The sequence below is a fragment of the Syzygium oleosum genome, unplaced genomic scaffold, assembly GCF_021117445.2.
Source record: "Syzygium oleosum isolate NSW1041296 unplaced genomic scaffold, Sole_v2.1 Sole_v2.03, whole genome shotgun sequence".
Lineage (NCBI taxonomy): Eukaryota > Viridiplantae > Streptophyta > Magnoliopsida > Myrtales > Myrtaceae > Syzygium > Syzygium oleosum.
In genome coordinates this window covers 8,350,354-8,369,421 of record NW_026607487.1, presented here as the reverse complement: position 1 = coordinate 8,369,421, position 19,068 = coordinate 8,350,354, and the positions used below count along the sequence as shown (strand labels likewise).

At 43.9% G+C, this 19,068-nt stretch overlaps 3 protein-coding genes and 1 long non-coding RNA gene across 5 annotated transcripts; all 4 read left to right on the top strand.

Annotated features, from left to right (window-relative positions):
- The first annotated feature begins 5,690 nt into the window (after positions 1–5,690).
- Positions 5,691–8,033, top strand: LOC115668668 (non-specific lipid transfer protein GPI-anchored 2-like). The gene is made up of 3 exons (XM_030590079.2): positions 5,691–6,169; positions 7,377–7,436; positions 7,773–8,033. The coding sequence occupies exons 1-3, from the start codon at positions 5,788–5,790 to the stop codon at positions 7,901–7,903; spliced, it is 573 nt and encodes a 190-aa protein (XP_030445939.2). The 5' UTR covers positions 5,691–5,787; the 3' UTR covers positions 7,904–8,033.
- Positions 8,034–8,183: 150 nt separating this feature from the next.
- LOC115668156 (uncharacterized) lies at positions 8,184–10,017 on the top strand. The gene has a single exon (XM_030589652.2). It carries the CDS (start codon positions 8,496–8,498, stop codon positions 9,957–9,959), a length of 1,464 nt encoding a protein of 487 aa, XP_030445512.2. The 5' UTR covers positions 8,184–8,495; the 3' UTR covers positions 9,960–10,017.
- Positions 10,018–11,966: 1,949 nt separating this feature from the next.
- On the top strand, positions 11,967–18,925 carry LOC115679263 (probable apyrase 6). 2 transcript variants are annotated; one of them, XR_008816025.1, is made up of 9 exons: positions 11,967–12,746; positions 13,406–13,518; positions 14,357–14,464; positions 15,206–15,260; positions 15,806–15,964; positions 16,206–16,303; positions 17,427–17,626; positions 18,130–18,615; positions 18,730–18,925. XR_008816025.1 is itself a non-coding variant. In XM_030602872.2 (8 exons), the coding sequence occupies exons 1-8, from the start codon at positions 12,095–12,097 to the stop codon at positions 18,398–18,400; spliced, it is 1,656 nt and encodes a 551-aa protein (XP_030458732.2). In that variant the 5' UTR covers positions 11,967–12,094; the 3' UTR covers positions 18,401–18,642. The 2 variants fall into 2 exon arrangements, 1 of the variants encoding a protein (XP_030458732.2); XM_030602872.2 differs by lacking the exon at positions 18,730–18,925 and having other exon boundaries at positions 18,130–18,642.
- LOC130137664 (uncharacterized) lies at positions 16,310–17,292 on the top strand. The gene is made up of 2 exons (XR_008816026.1): positions 16,310–16,709; positions 16,814–17,292. It is a non-coding gene; the product is annotated as an uncharacterized LOC130137664 (long non-coding RNA).
- Positions 18,926–19,068: the final 143 nt, after the last annotated feature.

Genomic DNA, 19,068 nt, shown 5'->3' with positions numbered 1-19,068 from the left:
ATGGTGTCGTTTTCATTACATGTAGATGATGACACCGTTTTAATTGTTTCTAGCACTCATGTATGCGCCATGGCACCCATCGCTTGCCAAGTCAATATCAATTTGCCACTTTAGACGTCATGTATTTGTATCTTGACCAAGATTACTATTCATACGATAAAAGTCGGTGCTTTCTCATGCGACAGTCAACAGTCGAGGCTAAAAACTATTTGTGTCCTCTTACGCGACACTCGAAAGTCTAGGCCGGAATTCTTCCTCGAAAACGAACATCGGCGCTTCTTCGGTGCTTCGTCCATGTCGACAATCGAAAGTCAGAGGCTGAAATCATGTCCCGATGGAAAGGCTTGCCGTCCTTTTCGTGCGACACTCGAAGGTTCGGGCCAAAATTATTCCTTAAACAAGCCGCAGTGCTAGTGCCCCCCTTTTTGTTGTTTTTTCAAACCCAATTCGATCGGCAACGTGTAAGAAATCGAGCAGAGCATCCATTCAATTCAATGATGATTTCCCCCACAAAGGCACCTACTCCCTTAGTGGTCGCGTGGTCCCAATCTCGCATCAAAGACGTTAACCTTAATCTTGTTTATTTGACACGTCCTGAGATTAGTGGGACTAGAACCGCGAATGGTGGCTGACGAGTGATGGCGCGCGAGTGACGTCACCTTGCGTTTTATCTGCCTAATTTTTTTCTTTTTTTTTTGGGGAGGGGGGGTTACGCTTGTGAAGTCGCTTTGCTATATTTTTTATTTTTTATTTTTTATTTTTTTTTGGTTCTTTTTCCCCTTGTTTTTCTGGATGGGCCAAAGAACGAGCCACGTTCGAAGATGCTTGGCAGCACTAGAGAAAGTTCACATCGGGACTCGGCCGAGCCTCGGCAATGGGGCCCATAGGCTCGCGCATGTTAACCCCCCACATACTTTGGGAAAATTCTCCCCCAAAATATCATAAATTTATTGCACTTTTTATTAATTCAATTCTAAACCTTTCAATTTTGACAATCGAGTCCTAAGTTTTTTTTTCACTTTTTACCGATTGAATCCATCTGGCCAATTTTGACCGAAAATCATCGATGTTGACACCGGCACCGCCACGTAGGACGGCCGGCACTTCGAAAACGTGAGAAAAAATCGAAAAAGACGCATGTTTTCCTCCGTCTCTCATCGGTTTTTCAATCGTATATTTGACATGTGCTCGGATTAATTCAATACTCAGCACGATTTTTTTTATATTCTTCGGCCATTTTACCTACCTAGTAATTTGGCAAATATATTAGACAGCTTTTGAGTTTACGAGCAAACAGAAGAACAGAGAGTACTACCCGAAACGATTGTTGCTTTTGAGGTCTATCGTCTTGCGCGAACCATATGCTCAATTGTTCGGACTTTTACCTGATCGCTGCAATTGCACCAGAGAATATCTAACCATATTGACTCTTAGGTCAAGACTTTCTTAGTGAAAGGCATATTCAAGATAAATTTTTTGATTGTTCGAGATGTGCAACATCGATGACGAAACTAGAAAAAGGGAAAAATTATGGGCCGTGCTAAAACTGGACATGCGAAAAGCTTATATCAAGCTGAATAGGATTTCCTCAAAGCTAGGATGTTGAAGATGGGACTAAGTGTAAAATGGATTGCTTGGATAATGCAATATGTAATAAAAGATCATTTAGCGTTACATTTAAGGGGGAGGCTCCCCTATCCCTCTGTTATGCACGGTTCGGTTCATTTCTGCCCCCCTCACCATCCTAAAAGCCTGCCAGGAGCCACTCCTTATCTAGCCCCAGCGACCACACCCCACTCTCATCGGACCGGGTCATTACAGGGCCACCAGGCTCTGTGTGGTTCGTCCTCGAACTACATATCTACTGAAGGAGGTCCTGCTCTAATATCATACTATGACGTCGTGGATTTAACTCACTTGAGGTATTGTCTGCTTTTGCCCGTCCCATATCGAGCCTCACAGTTTTGCCCTTTGACGTACAAGTTGGCACCTTCCTAGTAAGTCAACCATCCTGATAGTACTCCCACTCGAGTACGCTTAACTTTGGAGTTTCAAAACTAAGCATTGTCGTTACATCAAAACGTGCCTCCTTTAATTAATTTCAATTTTCACATATATATATATCTCATAATCGCTCTCCTCTATTTGGTACACTGTATGGTTCATTCATGCCATTTTCACCATCCTAGAAGTCTGCATCTCTCTCTCTCTCTCTAAACTTGGCGACAACATCAAGCTTGTTGTTGATGGCGAAGTTGGACTAGCGTCGAGCTCCACCTTGCCCCCTGAAGGCATCGCCTCCAGATGTGCACCTCTAGTGATAGAGTCTATGCGGACAGTGATAGAGATAGAGAGAGGCGGGCAACGGGGGCCTGGGATATAGCCGGCCATCGTGAGCCGTGACGAATGGAGTGATGACCGGGACAGAAACTGGTGTGGCGGCTAAAGCTAGGCCGAGTGGCTGGATTATGATTTTTTCCGGTGGGGAGGGGGCTTTTGGCTGTGTGGGAAATTTTTGAAATACGAAGGCAATTCAGGAAGAAGAAATGGCGACTAAAAATATATGGAAGTAATATTTTTCGTTCGTTTGTTCATTCATTATGTGTTAATGATACAAACGATACGAGAATATTTTCTAAATCATTCGATCTTAACGAAATAGACGCACCTTAAATAACGCCGCTAATGTAAGATGTAATTTGGCGTCTAAGATGGAAAACTCAGGATCTAAAGTGGTAATTCGTAAATTAAAGGACAGATGGTTCTGCGGGGTTGAGAAGTGAGGAGGGTTCCGAATATAAACCGTGGGAAACCGAAAACCGAATTTGCGTGAGAGAGACAGAGAGTCGCCCTCGAGCCGCAACCGAACGCGGCCGCCGGCGTGGGCGACTGGGGGCGTCGCTGCAAATCAAATGCAGACCGCACAATTGCACGCGGACGGAGAAAAGGCTAAGAAGAGCATGTGAAAGGGAGGAGGAACGACGACATGTTCACAGATGCGAACTCCGTAACTCTTTTGTCTGCATGCACCACCGCTGGTCCCATTACTGACCTCCTCGACCTTCGAACTTGTCAACTCCCAACTCCCCATTAAAAGACAGAGATAGACAGATAGAGAGAGACAGAGAGTAAAAGCCTTTACGTGGACGACATTATTCTCCGGGGACCCACTCCCACCCACATCATGGAAGCAAGCAACGGCGCCTCTCTTGCCGTGCTGCCACGTGGCACTACGTGGTTAAGTTTTGGGTTAATAGCACCTAAAATTCCAAACTGATATAGCCGTGATAAATTTATATTAAATTAATTTTTTTACTATAAAAAACTCTCAAACTAATACACCCGCGATAAATTAACCCTCCGTTGGTTTTCGTTAAATTTTATCAAGTTGCAGAGTTGGATCACACGTGGTAGTTGATGGATATACCGGTTTGGGATTTAATCTTCCATTTATCATAGATGTACCATTTTGTGATTTTTCGTAGTAGTATTTCAATTTAACGGAAACTGACGGAGGGAAATTTATTTCAAATGTACCAATTTGAGATTTTTGGTGGTCACAAAATTAATTTTGGGTAAATTTGTCACTGGTGTACCGGTTTAAGGTTTTTCGTGGTATTAATTCTTAAGTTTTGGGTAAAAGCCCTTCAAGCAATTGATCAAAACTCACCTTGCGATTGATTAACAGGATAATTACACAAACGGTACATAAATTTTACAAGTAAATTATTTAGTTTTGGGACTAAATTGAATATGTACAAAAAATTGAAGGACCACTTTGAATATATTAAAAATTAAGAGACGACATTGCATATTAAACTAAGGTTCAAGGATGGCATTAGACATCGAGTCAAAATTTATGAATTATTTGTGTTATTTTCCGGATATCGAGCATCTAACAGAGGGAGGGAAGCGACCAATTGTTCACCCCCACGATGATAAGTAACGAAAATTGACCCGCCGAACTTTCTTCTTCGAATAATTACTTCATATACTTCGTCCCTCTCGCAACGTAGCTGAGCTCTGTGGATCCATTCCCATGGAGTGCGGTCACTGGAAATTTAGGTTTTCAGCCGGAAGATAAGAGGCCTGTTTGGTTCAACTTTGAAAATGCTACTTGGGGGAATGCAAATACCTTTGGGTGAAAGCCCATTGGGGAAATGAAAATGGTGTTTGGTAAAAATATTTTGTAAAGCTACTTTGGCCAAAATATAGTGTTTGGTGAATTTTTTTTGTAAATGAACTTTGAGAATTATCTTATTTATTAAAAAAAAAAACTAACCTACCCATCGCCGGAGCCGGCCGCCGGCGAGATAGATCTGGCGCCGACGGCCGTCGCCCGAGGTCGGGCGACCCTCGGCGAGCCAGATCTGCCGCCGCCGGCGATCGTCCGAGGCCAAGCGACCCTCGGCGGGGGTCGCATGACCCAGGTGACGGCCGCCTGAGGTTGCGCGACCCAGGCCGGCGGCGCCTGGGCGGTCGCGTGACCTCCTGCGGCCGTTGCCTGGGTCGTGCGACCTCGTCCGCCTCTCGCCGGCGCGATCCAGGCGCCGATCGCCCTCCCTCGCCGAAGAAGATGAATAGTGACGCATAAACAGTAGCATTTGGCAAAGGCTGAAAGCCCAAGGCTGGTCCGGACCAGCTTTGGACTTTTAGCATTTGAAATGCTAGCATTGGCCAAATGCTAGGTCAAATGCTGAACCAAACACTTCAGCATTTTGGAAAGGGGCTTTCGAGGTTCAAAACTCCTTTCCAAAGCTGAACTAAACACCGAAGATTCTCCACGGCTCGAAGCATTCACACGCGGAAGGAAAATGACAGCATTCCGGATGAAAAAACAACATTGGGAAATGGAACGGCTCGCTTTCTCAGTCTCATCGGCAATGAGCGCACGTAATAACCCGAAATGGCCAGGGAGGGGAAATGTTCTTTTTCTGTTTTTTTTAGGATACTCCTGGAGACAATACAGACAAATCTCCACATGATTTGATCCGACGACCCTTGGATGCGATCCCTCTTACACATGACACGACGCGATGCGCTTCAACTTTTAATGAAAGTACAGTGCTTCGACGCGAATCGCCCGTCCTTGTAAATTGTCCGCGCTACGCAAATAATACCGTGTTCATCAAAAGACAGTGGCCAAAACGAATAGGCATCATTACAAAGAAAAAAAAAGAAGAGAAAGAATAGTAGCACAAATGGTCCTTAAACTTTGATTCAATGTACAATATCGTCCATGAATTTTTAATCAGTGCAATGTGATCCATGAACTTTGGTTGAATGTGCAACGTTATCTCTAAGTTTTTAATTTGTTCAATATGGTTCTTAAATTATTGGTAATTGGTTAATGTAAACCCTGAATTTTTAAAAGTCCAGTGACCATATTGAACAAATTAAAAGTATTGGATATTGGGCCAAAGTTCAAGGATCACACTGTACAAATAAAAAATTTAAGGACGATATTACATATTGGATTAAAGTTCATAAATTATTTGTGTTATTTTTTCGAGCCGGAAAGACCAGAACGGACATTTACACGAGGTCGCTGGCTCGTGCACCAGCCGGAGGTGGTGGTGGTTGAGTCCATTTATTATTTTTCGGCTCATAATAAAAAAAACAATATGGAATTTTAATTCTGCCTTTCCCATTTCATTTACCACCCGACGCTTAATAGCCCCATTCCTGCACCGGCCCACCTGCACCTCTCCACTTCCTCTTCACAGACTCTCTCTCTCTCTCTCCCCGACGCTCTCCAGACACCCTCTTCTTCCTTCCACCGCCGGAATGGCCAAAACGCACGCCGCCGCCGCCGCCGCCGCCGTCCTGGCGGCCGTCCTCCTCCTGGCGACGGTGTGCGGCGCGTCGGCGCAGATGCCGGCGGCGGCTCCCGGGCCGGCGGCGGCTCTCGGGCCGGCGGCGGACGAGTGCCTCAACAACCTGGCGAACCTGACGGAGTGCCTGTCCTACGTGGAGGAAGGGAGCAAGCTGACGGCGCCGGAGAAGCCGTGCTGCGGGGAGCTGGCCAGCCTGGTGGACAACTACCCCATCTGCCTGTGCGAGCTGCTCAGCAAGGCCGACAGCTACGGCATCAAGATCGACGTCAACCGGGCGCTCAAGCTCCCCTCCATCTGCCATGTGACCACCCCGCCGGTCAGCACGTGCGCAGGTGCGTCGCCCGATCTATCGGCTCCGGCTTTCGTTCTTGTCACGTCCTGTTGCATTTGGAATTTCATGCAGGGTTCGAATCCCCTGTTTTCAAACGCGAGACAGAACAGAACAGAGTGATAAAAAAAGAAAAACTCATCAGACCACAGGCTCCGACATCTCTGAACGAAGAATGCTTCCTTACGATCCTCGCGTTAGTCGAATCTTTCATATCTATCTGGGCTCAAGTCACGTTGAAATCTCTACTCGTGTCACCATCTGAGACTAAGAACTACCTCTAAAAATAGCTGATTTGCGAACAGAACTCCTTTCTTCACCATTAGTATCTTCCTACTTTAATGTTTAGACATATTTGGATTAAGCTAGATACATTTGAAATGATTTTTCTACCGTGATTTTCTCTAATTATTCGTTATTCTATTAAACTTTACCTTCAAAGATATAATATAAAAAATCCCGTAATTTTCTGTTATTTTCCGCGTCATATGCATAACTAGCAAAGAGAGAAAATATTAAATATATTCTAGAAAAATAGAGTTTTGGAGACTTTCTCCATTCTAGGAGATGAATTTCATTTATCTGTAAAAAAGAATAGAAAGAGTTAACTTATATACCCACGTATTATGATGACACATTGACACGATGCTACGAAAGTTGGAAAAGTTGTAATTTAAATAGTCAAAGACAATATAGTCATTAAAGTAAACTCACGCATACCCACCTTTTTCTGAATTGAATTTAATAAATCTCCACATCCGATAATTATTTTGGGAAATTTTTTTTTTTGGGCCGATAATTATGGAAATTATTTTTTTTGCGCCCAAGTTGCATTTACCCCTTCTTACTTCCCACCGAACGCGAGAGCCCCGCGAAAGCGAGGCTGCCGTACTCCCCACTTCGCGTGACAGCGCGCGACGCTGCACTGCATTTATTTCCTCCACCGGCCATCGTCGTCCCCATCCAAAACCACACGCAATCTATCACGCATCTGTGCGGACACATGTTTCGGCACATTTCGCTCTCTATGCTTATTGCTATAGCTGTTTCGAGAGCAAAAGACAGTTCTGACCGTAGCCAAAAACACTGTTCTCCGAGTATAATTTGACTGCTGATTTGGTCGGACGACGGGCACGATCGCTCTAGACGGCCGGTTGAGATTACGATTCGAATGAGCTTGACATGGTTTTCGGCGTCTCCGTGTTTTGTAGAGGCGGGATATCCGGTCGGGGCTCCGATGGCGAGCGAAGGGCCTTCGGGCACGACACCAGGTACTTGCTCTTCCCTTCTGGGGTTCACATTTTCAAGTGTGAGATTGATCATCGAACACACGCACACACGAATTGACTTCGGCGACAATGGCCAAGATTTAAATGATCTCGGGACTACCGATATCGAAACTTGCCTCTAGTTAGATTTCATGTGATTAGATAGTTAATTAGGCGGTTTATTAGACGACCTTCAAGTTTAATATGCGGGGGCATTGCTGTGATTAGGAAACGACCATTTCTTTTTTCATCACGAAGTTTTCTCTCAAGCCCTTTTTCTTTTCCAATGTTTTAAGTTTTTTCGTCACGCTCTCTTTAATGAAAAATCGAAATGCGCAGGTTCTCTTCCGCCTTCCACCGCCGCCTCTTCTCCGACGCCCGGGAACACGGGCAACCGCGCTTCACGGAGCGCGCTGCTTTTAGTCGCCGGTGTAGGCGCCGCGATCCTCCCGGTGTTCTTCCGATTCTAGTCGGAGGGAGGGTCCTCATTACGATTCTTCTCACGATTTCATAATTAAATCGGACACTTAGAGACATGTATTAACGTTCTATTCACGGCGACTTTGCCAGTAATCATTTCTGTGGTGTGATTTTATTCAAGGCTCGACCGTGACGCCGATGGGGTTGCATCACGCCTGCTGGTGCCTCCCTATTATTCGAGGGAGAGCGCCCGAAAAGCCTCGTTTGGCCCTACATCGCTTACAAAAACTAAATGAATAATAAATATTTTCGTCACGTACGAGTATGTATACGGATAAATTGTATCTGCAAGTGAAAATATTTTCTTTCGACTAATTTTTTTTATGAAGATACGAATAAAAAAAGTTTCTAAAAATATTTTTTCCTGTGGAGATATGAACGTCGGATCTTTTCAAGCACTCAAAGATTAGTTTCGTGTTCTCTCTGCGAATCGCAATCAGAAAGGGAAGTCCGACAAGGACAACGTTGCGAAGACCGCCTCGCTCAGACAGAAAACATAAACAAAACCAGCAACCAAAACCGCAACGCAGCGTTAACTTGTCTTTTACTCTTTAAACTAATCAAAATCGTTACCTAACCCCCATGTCCATTTGCAATTTTGCCCTCGCCCATCTTCCCTTAATCAGTCCTTACTCACTCCCTAATCTAAACCCTAGAGAAAACCCAACCACCCCATCAATGGCTTCCCAATCTCTCCACCACCACCCCCACTTCACCTCCCTCCGCCTCCGACAGCCGCGCAAAGCCCCGGCGAGCCCTTCCCCGCGCGCCCTCGCCGTCGCCGCCGCCTCCAGAAACCCGCCCCTCCCCGGCCGCAAGCTCCGGGCCGCCGTCATCGGCGGCGGGCCCGGCGGGTCCTCCGCCGCCGAGTCCCTCGCCTCCGGCGGCGTCGAGACCTTCCTCTTCGAGCGCAGCCCCTCCGGCGCCAAGCCCTGCGGCGGCGCCATCCCGCTCTGCATGCTCGACGAGTTCGACCTCCCGTCCAGCCTCGTGGACCGCCGCGTGACCGAGATGAGGATTATCTCGCCGTCGAATCTCACCGTCGACTTCGGCAAGACCCTGAGGCCGCACGAGTACATCGCCATGCTCCGCCGCGAGGTCCTCGACTCCTTCCTCCGCTCGCGCGCGGAGTCCCGCGGCGCGGAGCTCATCACCGGCCTGGTGACGGATCTGGAGCTGCCGTGCTCCTCCGCCTCGCCGTACGTCGTCCACTACACGAGCGGCGGCTCGAAGCGGAGCCTGGCCGTCGACGTCGTGGTCGGGGCCGACGGCGCCAACAGCCGCGTCGCGAAGTGCATCGGCGCCGGAGACTACTCGTACGCCATCGCGTTCCAGGAGAGGATCAGGCTCCCGGACGAGAAAATGAAGTACTACGAGAACCTGGCCGAGATGTACTTTGGAGACGACGTGTCGCCGGACTTCTACGCGTGGGTCTTCCCGAAGTGCGACCACGTGGCGGTCGGGACCGGCACGGTCCGGTCCAAGCGCGAGATCAAGGCCTACCAGAGGGGGATCAGGGAGCGAGTGAGGCCGAAGATCGAGGGCGGGGAGGTCATCAAGGTGGAGGCCCACCCCATCCCGGAGCACCCGCGGCCGGTCCGGGTCAGGGGACGGGTGGCCCTCGTCGGCGACGCGGCGGGCTACGTGACGAAGTGCTCCGGCGAGGGGATCTACTTCGCGGCGAAGTCGGGGAGGATGTGTGGGGAAGGCATCGTGAGGGCATCGGAAGGAGGGGAGAAGATGGTGGACGAGGAGGACCTGAGGAGAGAGTACCTGAGGGAGTGGGACGACAGGTACGTGACGACGTATCGGGTGCTGGATCTGCTGGAGAAGGTGTTCTACGGGAGCAACTGGGGGAGGGAGGCGATGGTGGAGCTGTGCGGCGGCGAGTACGTGCAGAGGGTGTCGCTGGAGAGCTACATGTACAAGAGGCTGGTGGAGGGCGACCGGTGGGAGGAGGTGAAGATGGCGGCGAACACGGTGGCGACCTTGGTCAGGTGCAAGATCATGGGCCGCGAAGCGGGGCGTCTGAAGGCGATCGCGTAGTTGGATTCGCATCCACCAATTTGATTGTCAAGGTCATAGCTTGGAAGAAGAAGAAGAAGATGATGACGATGGTGTTGTATATTTTCTTTCTGTTTTTAGGGGGCGTTTAGTAAGATTTCTATTTTTATGTTATTATGTCCTTTTGTTCTCCGAAACAGAAAAAAAAAAAACAGTAGTTCATTTGTGTAAGTCAATTAATTTTTCTATTCCTCTAAATAGAAAAGTAGTCAGAAAATAGATTTTGGATAGAAACAAGAAATAAAAAAAATCTACTTTTCTGTTTCAAAAATAAAAGGAGAAACAATATCATTTTAGATAAATAATTTCATAAACCATTGAATCTTAAAATTCGAAATCCTAAACCCGAAACCCCAAACTTCTAAACCCAAATCCTAAATCCTAAACTTGAAAACCGAAACCTTAAATCCTAAAACTCTAAACCCCAAAACCCTAAATCCTAAAATCCAAAATCTTAAAACCCAAAACCCTAAAATTCAAACCCAAAACCCTAAATCTCAAACCAACCCCAAAACCCTATACCCAAACCCTAAAACCTAAACCATAAATGTTAAATCCCAAACCCCAAACTGAAATTTTCTCGACCACCACATGGTATTTGCTTTGTCTATAAGGAGTAATCTTCTTTGTGATTATATTAAGGTCATCTAATTATATATTATAATATATTTTGATTTTATTTCTAGTTTAATTTTATCCAAATATGAATTGTTAAGTCTTCACTGACATTTTTATAATTAAATGAAAAAAATTGGGGATAGAAATTTTTAGGATTGTACCAAGCGCATTTCTGTTTTTTTTCTATTTCGGGAATATAAATTTTGTGCAGTTATCAAACGCATTATTTGGCTCATAAACTCATCTAGAGAATAGAAATAGAACAAAATATTTATGAACAGAAACTGTTTTCGAGAACAGAAATATTACTACAAGCACCCTTATTAGCTCTCGCAACTTTTCTTAATCATTAAGCTAGCTTTCTTTACTGTAAAAAAGCGTTGCACTTTAACGGAAGAATTTGAAAATTAGCTTGGACGATAACCAATGTATTAAAATTACACACGCCGCTAAAAATATGGTTTATTCACTATTTCATCCCTTTGGTTAGCTCTTAATTTGTTTTAGTAGGATCATGCTTAGGAAGGAACTAAAATTAAGACCGAATATACTTTTCTAATTATATATTAGATATTTAGGGAGGTAATAAATGTGAGATTAATTGTGCTTTTCGAATTGCGTGTTAGAAAAGATGCAAATGTGCGCGTCTTATCCAGAAAAAAGGAAATGGGCATTCCGGCGGGGATGCTCATCCCATCATGCTTTTGGCAAATGCTTCTAACAACAACAGAAAAAAGAATCTCCATCCAAATCAGAAATCCCATCTAACCTCTATTTCTAATGCCTAGCCATGGCGTTAGGAAATGACATAAATGGTCCATAAATTTTGATTCGATATGTAATTTTGCCCATAAATTTTTAATTTATTCAATATAGTCCATAAACTTTTAAACATCCTCATATAATTTAGGGATCACATTGGACATTTAGCAATAGTTCAGTAATCATATTGAACAAATTAAAAAGTTTAGGGATAATGCTGTACATTCGACCAAAATTCAGAGACCACATTATATAAAGTAAAAGTTCAAAGACGACATTACATATCGAACTGAAATATCATCTGTGCCATTATCCCCTCAGCATCAAAACCTACATTACTGATTTTGAGTGGGCCTGACATATATGTCGAAGAGTCATCCACTCATATTATAAGCCCTCCTGTTTACTGGGCGGGCACGCCAGCCAGGTGAGCCATCCGATCCGCCTAACAGTCGGGCCCGTGGCTTTAGATCCACAACCGCAACACGGCCCACCAGAAACTCTTCGGGCTTTTTTCTCCGCATGGGCTCTCAGGGTCCGGCCCATTTAGCCTCCATATCGCCGGTCCGGCGCCATTGCCGAAGCTCAACTCCACCTCCCTCATCTCTCTCTCTCTCTCTCTCTCTCTCTCCCACCGTCCAACGCCAGATCTTCTTCAACCTCTCAAATCTGCGCAGCGCGAGGCCTCCATTGAAATGTGAAAGATCTCTCTCCACGGAACGCTGCTGGTTTTCCCCATGGACTTGTCCAATCTGCAGTCCAGAGCTTCTCCTTCTTCTTCTTCTTCATCATCATCATTATCTTCGTCTTCCTACATCCTTCCTCACCGCACTCAGCTCCCCCCTCGCATGCACTCCTTCCCTCCCCAGCCTCCCCCCAGGCCCCGCCCCAAGCTCCTGCTCCTCGCCCTCGCCGCCGCCCTCTGCGTCGTCCCCTTCCTCTACTACATCTTCGCCACGGCCCTCGGCCTCCACAACTCCTCCAGGTTCGCCGATCCGAGCACCGGGTTCCGCGGCCTCGTCATCGACGCCGCCCCCTCCGGCTCCCGCATCCGCCTCCTCGAGTTCTTCAACGAGGGGGCGTTCCCGTCCGTCGCGGCCGGCGGCGGCGGCGGCGGATCGGGGGCCGAGTCCGCGCGGGTCCGGCCGGGGCTGGCGGCGTTCGCGGACGACCCGGAGGGCGCGGGACGGTCGATCTCGGAGCTGATCAAGTTTGCCAAGCGGCGGGTGCGGAAGAAGGACAGGGCGAAGACGAAGGTTGTCCTGGCGGTGAGCGGGGGGTTGGAAGGGTTGAGCTCGGGGGTGAGGGGGCGGATAATGGAGTCGTGTAGGCGAGTTCTGAGGAAGTCTGGATTTATGTTTAGAGATGAGTGGGCGCGAGTGATCACAGGTTTGGTGCTTTAGTTTTTTCGATGTTTTGGAACGTTTTGACTGAAATTCGCTGCTGGAAATTGTGAATGTGTGAACTTTTGGTTTCTTGTTACGAAGTTCATTGTTGCTGAAGTTGGGGAACCAAGGAGCAGTAGCGATTCCTATTCTAGCTCTCTTATTTGTTACTGTTAGTATAATGCTAAACTCCGATTAGCTTAAGTGGGACTTGTTTGGAATTGCTTCAAGTTTCTCATTTTATTGTCTGGAATTGCGAATGTCATTAGAGTCGTGGTGATGTTAAGCCAAGCTAATCTTCTCGTGCTTAATTGATTTCTTTTTGCTCTAATTCTCTTCTTCGTGGGGTATTGGTTCGCACAAATGGGGAGGGACTCCCTTTCTGATGAAATACTAGGGAGCTCTTCTACCTAAATTGCTTAACTTAGTTGCTATGCACGTTTGGGTATACTGTGTATGGATGCTTCCGCAATATAACTGATTATCTTGACCTCTTCTCCCAATCCTTTCTGTTATACTTTTTAGTACACACTGTCCAAATCAATGTAGAATGGTGATTTACGTAGTAATCCATCAATTTTTTTTCTTCTGAATAAACAGTTAGTATCGGTGCCTTTTCTATTGGAATTTTAACACTGGTCATGGAAAATGGTGTGGATGTAGGGGAAGATGAAGGGAATTTTGCTTGGGTTGCCGTAAATTATATTCTTGGAACCTTGGGAAGTGAATCTGAAGATACCACCGGGACAGTCGAACTCGGTGGCCGTTCTTTGGAGGTTGTGCCCATTAACTTGTTCTGATTTCATTATCTCTTCGAGTGAAAGTTGGCATTTGCATTCCACTAAGCAAGGTTGGTATATAAAGATGCGCCTTATCGATTCTCGATAGCATCTTTCTGATAAGGACCCTTTTTCTTAGGAAGGTGCTGCTCAATGTCGACCATGGGTAGTTTCTTGTAGGCAACAGCCAAAGTTGTTGAATCCTGTTGTTCACTCTCTTAAAAAACTCCGTTTATGGCTCAGATGGATAAGCAACAAAGAAAAGCTGCCTCTTCTTGACTAAGCTGTGTGCAATGTAATATTAGGATCCTGTACTAACTCACAAACACAACTCAAATTATACTTCAAAAACTCCATATATGCTTTTCAAACTCACTTTTAAGTTTTGATCTTTCAGCATATTTTCCCAATTGATCGAACAAAGATGAGTCAACGAGGCAAGTCCTTTAACCATGGACAAATGAAAACATTTGAATCTCAGTGAAGCAATATTTCCTCTAGAATGGATTTTGTTTTACCTGCATTGCCTGCTGCAATGTGCATTCCAATAGGTTTCCCCCTTTGAAAGGTTATTCGGTGGTTCATTTGAATTGAACTGCCTTTTGAAAATGAGCAACCCATTCTTGCTAGCATGCCCTCTGGAGTTGTTTACATATAACCGAATATAGCCATCCAGGGCTTTGTTCCGCCAATCTAGTGATTATTTGACCTTTGGCATTTATGAGCCATATAATGATTGATCATAATTCTAGCAGAGAGCATGCATACATGTGTTGTCTGCTGGATATCTGAATATGGATGACTTTTGTTTTAAGTAGTTCACTGGTACTTACAGGTTACGTTTGCTCCTAGAGAAGAAATGCAAATGCAAACTTCCCGAGTTCTCAAATTGGGTGGAACTACCTACAATCTCTACACGCTAAGCTTGCAACAATTTGGTCAGGTGTTTCCATGTAACGTCCAATATTTTGCAATTCTTTACATACATTTGCTCTACATATTTGTCCTCATATCTCGATTCCATGTATGCTTCATGCTTTGGGAAGTAATCGATCGGGACTACTCTTCTTCACTGTTCTCATTACTTTTTCTAATTTTAAGCAACCAAAATCATGATTAGGTTATTTGAAGAGTACTGACTGTGGAGATGCATAAATAGGCATTGCTAGCAGTCTGATCCCATTTGATCCAGCTTTTACAATATACATATAAGAGTATGGTTAAACAGGGTGAAGAAAAGATTTAAATGTGAAGTTAGAGATGAGACAGACACTGCGGGAGCAGTGTTGTCATTGAATTATTGATAGTTCATAGTCATGTTTAATCTGAACTCTATTACATAGGAACCTTGAGGCGAACAATTTGCATTGTGACAGTTATGGCAGGATATTGATATGTCGAGGTGAAACCTTTTATGGTTCCAGTCAGTTTTGAAAATTTTGATTTAAAAGGTGATCCTCAGAGCTATGTAACTTTGGTTTTCTGCTTCTTCTTTTGCTGAAGCTTCCTATGATGTGGTTGGAAGTGGACACTAGTGCTCTCTCTCTCTCTCTCTCTCTCTCTCTCTCTCTCTCTCTCTCTCTGTAACCTTTAACTTAATTGGTTACTGCTGTATTGCATTCTTTGATCTCAAGATGCAGTTGAAGTTGCCTGACTGCAAATTCAAATGATTATTTTTACGCAGGATGATGCTTGGCGATCTTATAACGGACTTCACAGTCCTAGGGAGCCGAGAACTGGTGAGTTGATGAAACATATATTTCTCTCGCTGAACACCCGGCTTCATACTGTTTTCAATTAATTTGTAAAATAATATCCATTTGAAGATGGCTATTGTATCTGGTGGTTGGTTGACAAGGATGCGGACTGGGATGAGATAATATCCATTTTAAGATGGCTATTGTATCTGGTGGTTGGTTAACGAGGATGCGGACTGGGATGAGATATTTCCCAATTTCCCATTAAATTTTCTTGTTTACCGGAAAGATGACTGCTCATCAAAACAAATGCCACTGCCTTATTTAAATTGCTCAATTTTTCTTGCATTAGTGTACATCTTACAATTATTTTCTGTATTCCCAATTTAAAGAATAATTCTTAATAATATGTAACCGGTATGTTCTTGGCTTTCTGCGATGAGGATGGTCATCTAGGTATGTATATTCTTGGGATGCCAATGCTTCTGTGTGACCTTCGATTCTCACCGACTTAATAATGTAATTATTTACTTTGCTGTTGCTTGATGTGTGTTAGTGAAAACTAAGACGTTTTAATTGCCGTGCAGCTTCAAGTTCAAACGATGAACATGTCATGACCCCGTGCTTTCCCAGAGGATATGGGCTGACATCAAAAGTGAGAGATGCAAAGTCTCGGACATCATATCCTGCTGGAAACTATTCGGCCTGCAAAAATGATGCCTTGGCACTTTTGAGAACAAGAAAAGGTGCCCTGCCCTCTTATCTCCAAACATAAAGTCTAAAAATTTGTGTTTTGTAACTTCTCTAGAAGAATGTTGTTGTCGTAAAATTATTTAATTATACTATTTGAGATGTCTCAAATGAAATGATAGAACCATCAACTGTATAAGTTATCCATATTCCATTGACTTGTTTTATTTGTGCTAGTATATTTTTCTTCCTGCAAATGATTTTGTAAACGATACGATCTTTCATTTCTGGATGCAGATAAATGCTCTCACCCACCCTGCAAAATTCTCCTTTCTTCTATCGGGAATCTACAGGGCAGTGCAATTCCTCTGGAAAGATTCTATTATACATCCGAGGTATGTAAAAAGTGTCATGTTTAGCAAATGAGTCTCGAATAATTCAGTCAACTTGAGTTTCTTCATTGCTAAGTGTAACTCATAGGAAGCAAACAGAAAGCCATAATACAAGTGTATGTGCTTGTGTATGTTTGAACAAATAGGTGTATACTTTTATGAGATTTCCTCAGAGCTTGAGGTTTTCTGTATCACTCTTGAGAGGGTCAGATTATGGAGCATTCTTCTTGTATTCGACAAGACTTATTCTGTGACCTCTGGTCAGAATGGAGCAATTGCCCGAGTGAAACAAATATATTAGGGTAAAACTGCTATCCATGAAAGCTATGATGTTGACAGTGCAGTAAAAAGTAACACCGTGATTTTGCATTTGGCTGTCCCAATTGAGAGTCGAGTTTGTGGTTACCAAGTCATGGTCAAACCTCTTTAGCTGTTCATAGATGCATTTTAAATAACAAAGTCGAAGAAAGATTGTTGTCTCTTGAAACCTTGTGTTTTTTGGTGCTAGCATAGTTGTTCAAGGATTTCATGCAAAAATTTATCAAAAACGTATAGAAGGAAAAGCAAGAATTTTGCAAATCCTGTGCAAGAGATCTGAAATCATCCTTTTGAAGATGAAGTGAGCCGCATGGTAATTGTGCAGCACTTCCTAAGTTTAATATTGTTGCCTAAACTCCCGTCTCAAGCAGTAATCCATTGCAAAGATACCGTTGATTTCTGCGGAATAGGACAGTAAAGATGCACAGTTCCTCTGCTGCTTGTTTTAATGATTAGTATATGAGATTTTAGGTCTCACTCCCAATGCAAGTGTGTTTAATTTTAAATTATGTTACTTCCTTTCGTAAGCACACATAAGCAAATCAGGAAGAAATGGGAAGACGTTACATAAGTATATTAACCTACTGAGTTCATTGAGAAGCGATCAAGTGATGGATCCAGCATCATGGTTACTCTCATGCTCTCTTACCTTTCGCTTGTGTACACCAGCAAAATGATATCTTCAAACATATGTTGCGTTTGATAACTTTCCTTGATATCGTCATCTGTATTTAATTGATAGATTCTGCTAAATTACTTCTCTTGAGTTATAAGTTAGCCTTCCATCCCAATATTGAACCTTCTACAGTTTTTTGGGATGTTCTCTAGTGGGGGTTTGCTTGACTTGAGGCTAGCTGGTGAACGTTATTGTGACGATGACGATTGGGACAAATTGAGAAACAAGCAAAACAACATGGAAGACCTGGATTTGTCCAGATATTGTTTCTCTTCAGCTTATGTGGTGGCTCTACTGCATGACGGTCTTGGAATTCCTTTTGATGATAAAAGGTATGGTTGCTCTATACTTCCAAACTGGACTGCTCATGAATTCTTATTTCTGTCTACCATGGATGTAGAAAAACCTTTCATTTCAAAACTGGAACTTGATCTCGAGGGTCAACAACTAAGGTGTAAAGTATTAAGGATGTGCTATCTGTTAGTACTTCGTTTGCAGATTGTGTGTTAGCCTGCGCTCTCATTGTCGATCCAAGTTCAACAAGTGTTTCCCACCTTTGTGATAGTTTCTCCTTGTTGGCCTTTACTTGGGATTCATGTTTCTTGATGTTCCTTGCTGAAGACCATATCTCTGATAAGATATTTTCTGTCAGTTCCTCTTTCTCCATTACATGTGACACGGTTGGGTGGGATTTTTCTCTTTATCTATATGGTCCTTTCTTGTAGAAGTTGGCCACAATAGAAGTTTGTGTACAACAGTACATATGTACATGTGCAATTTATGAGTTCCTTGTGTAAAGTGTTTGATATTCCAACTTGAATTTAACTAATCACAGGGTTCATTCTGCAAATAGAACTGGAAGCATTCCATTTGACTGGACTCTCGGAGCTTATGTTGTCCTGACAATGCAGGACGCTGTTACATATGAATCCGATAACTTAGGGGAAATTGTTGGAAATGAGTCGGTCACATACTTTTCATTATTTGCTGTACTTTTGATAGTTGTACTTGCTGCATTTCTAGTTTCGCAATGGCAAAAACCACAGTTAAAGACGGTATATGATCTGGAGAAGGGGCACTATATAGTAACACGCTTGCCTAGGTAATTAGTTAGTCATTTTTATTTCTCAAGTCTGTACATTCTTATGGAGGGATTGATCAAGAGAAGACATAAGCAGAGCAGGGCGCAGCATCGAGCAATGCATCGGAAATTGCTACTGGGGACAAAACAGAGAGCTCGTCCAAAGTCCGAACAAAGCAAAGAAGTATGAGGATCTGCACTCATTTATTGGTGTCAGCCCGATTTTGCGATTATGAATGAGTACATATAAAAGTTTTTGCTTGGTTCCTTGCTTGCACTCCTCTCTCTCTCTAAATACCATTCCATTGATATCTCATCCATATTTAGGCTAATATCATATTGGAGTTTTATCAGGTTTTGGTTCATGTCAGTCCTTGGTAGTTGGCTGCGACTACAACCAATGGCTAGAGGTCGATCTATCAGTGTCAGTAGCTATGAGCTTTTTAAGTGGTATTACTTTATTGGTGGTAAATCCTTCCAATCTGACTATGCTAACAAACAAAGATTGACCAAATCATTTTCTGTTATTTATTACCACTCGTTTTTTTTTTTTGGTCAGAATCTATTACCACTATTTTTTTTTGGTCGGTTTCAGAATCTATTACCACTTCAAAAACCATAAATTGCTGTGCTGTATCTAATCAAAACCCTAAAGCTGGGAAACGCTAAATGCTGGCAATGGGATACTAGATT

Bases quoted from the DNA above. Each gene is read 5' to 3' on its own strand.
- LOC115668668 (XM_030590079.2), top strand. From the start codon at position 5,788: ATGGCCAAAACGCACGCCGCCGCCGCCGCCGCCGCCGTCCTGGCGGCC. The intron at 6,170-7,376 runs GTGCGTCGCCCG...CGTGTTTTGTAG, and splicing joins GCCGGTCAGCACGTGCGCAG to AGGCGGGATATCCGGTCGGG. The intron at 7,437-7,772 runs GTACTTGCTCTT...CGAAATGCGCAG, and splicing joins GCCTTCGGGCACGACACCAG to GTTCTCTTCCGCCTTCCACC.
- LOC115668156 (XM_030589652.2), top strand. From the start codon at position 8,496: ATGTCCATTTGCAATTTTGCCCTCGCCCATCTTCCCTTAATCAGTCCT.
- LOC115679263 (XM_030602872.2), top strand. From the start codon at position 12,095: ATGGACTTGTCCAATCTGCAGTCCAGAGCTTCTCCTTCTTCTTCTTCT. The intron at 13,519-14,356 runs GTTGTGCCCATT...TGGTACTTACAG, and splicing joins TCGGTGGCCGTTCTTTGGAG to GTTACGTTTGCTCCTAGAGA. The intron at 14,465-15,205 runs GTGTTTCCATGT...ATTTTTACGCAG, and splicing joins GCTTGCAACAATTTGGTCAG to GATGATGCTTGGCGATCTTA.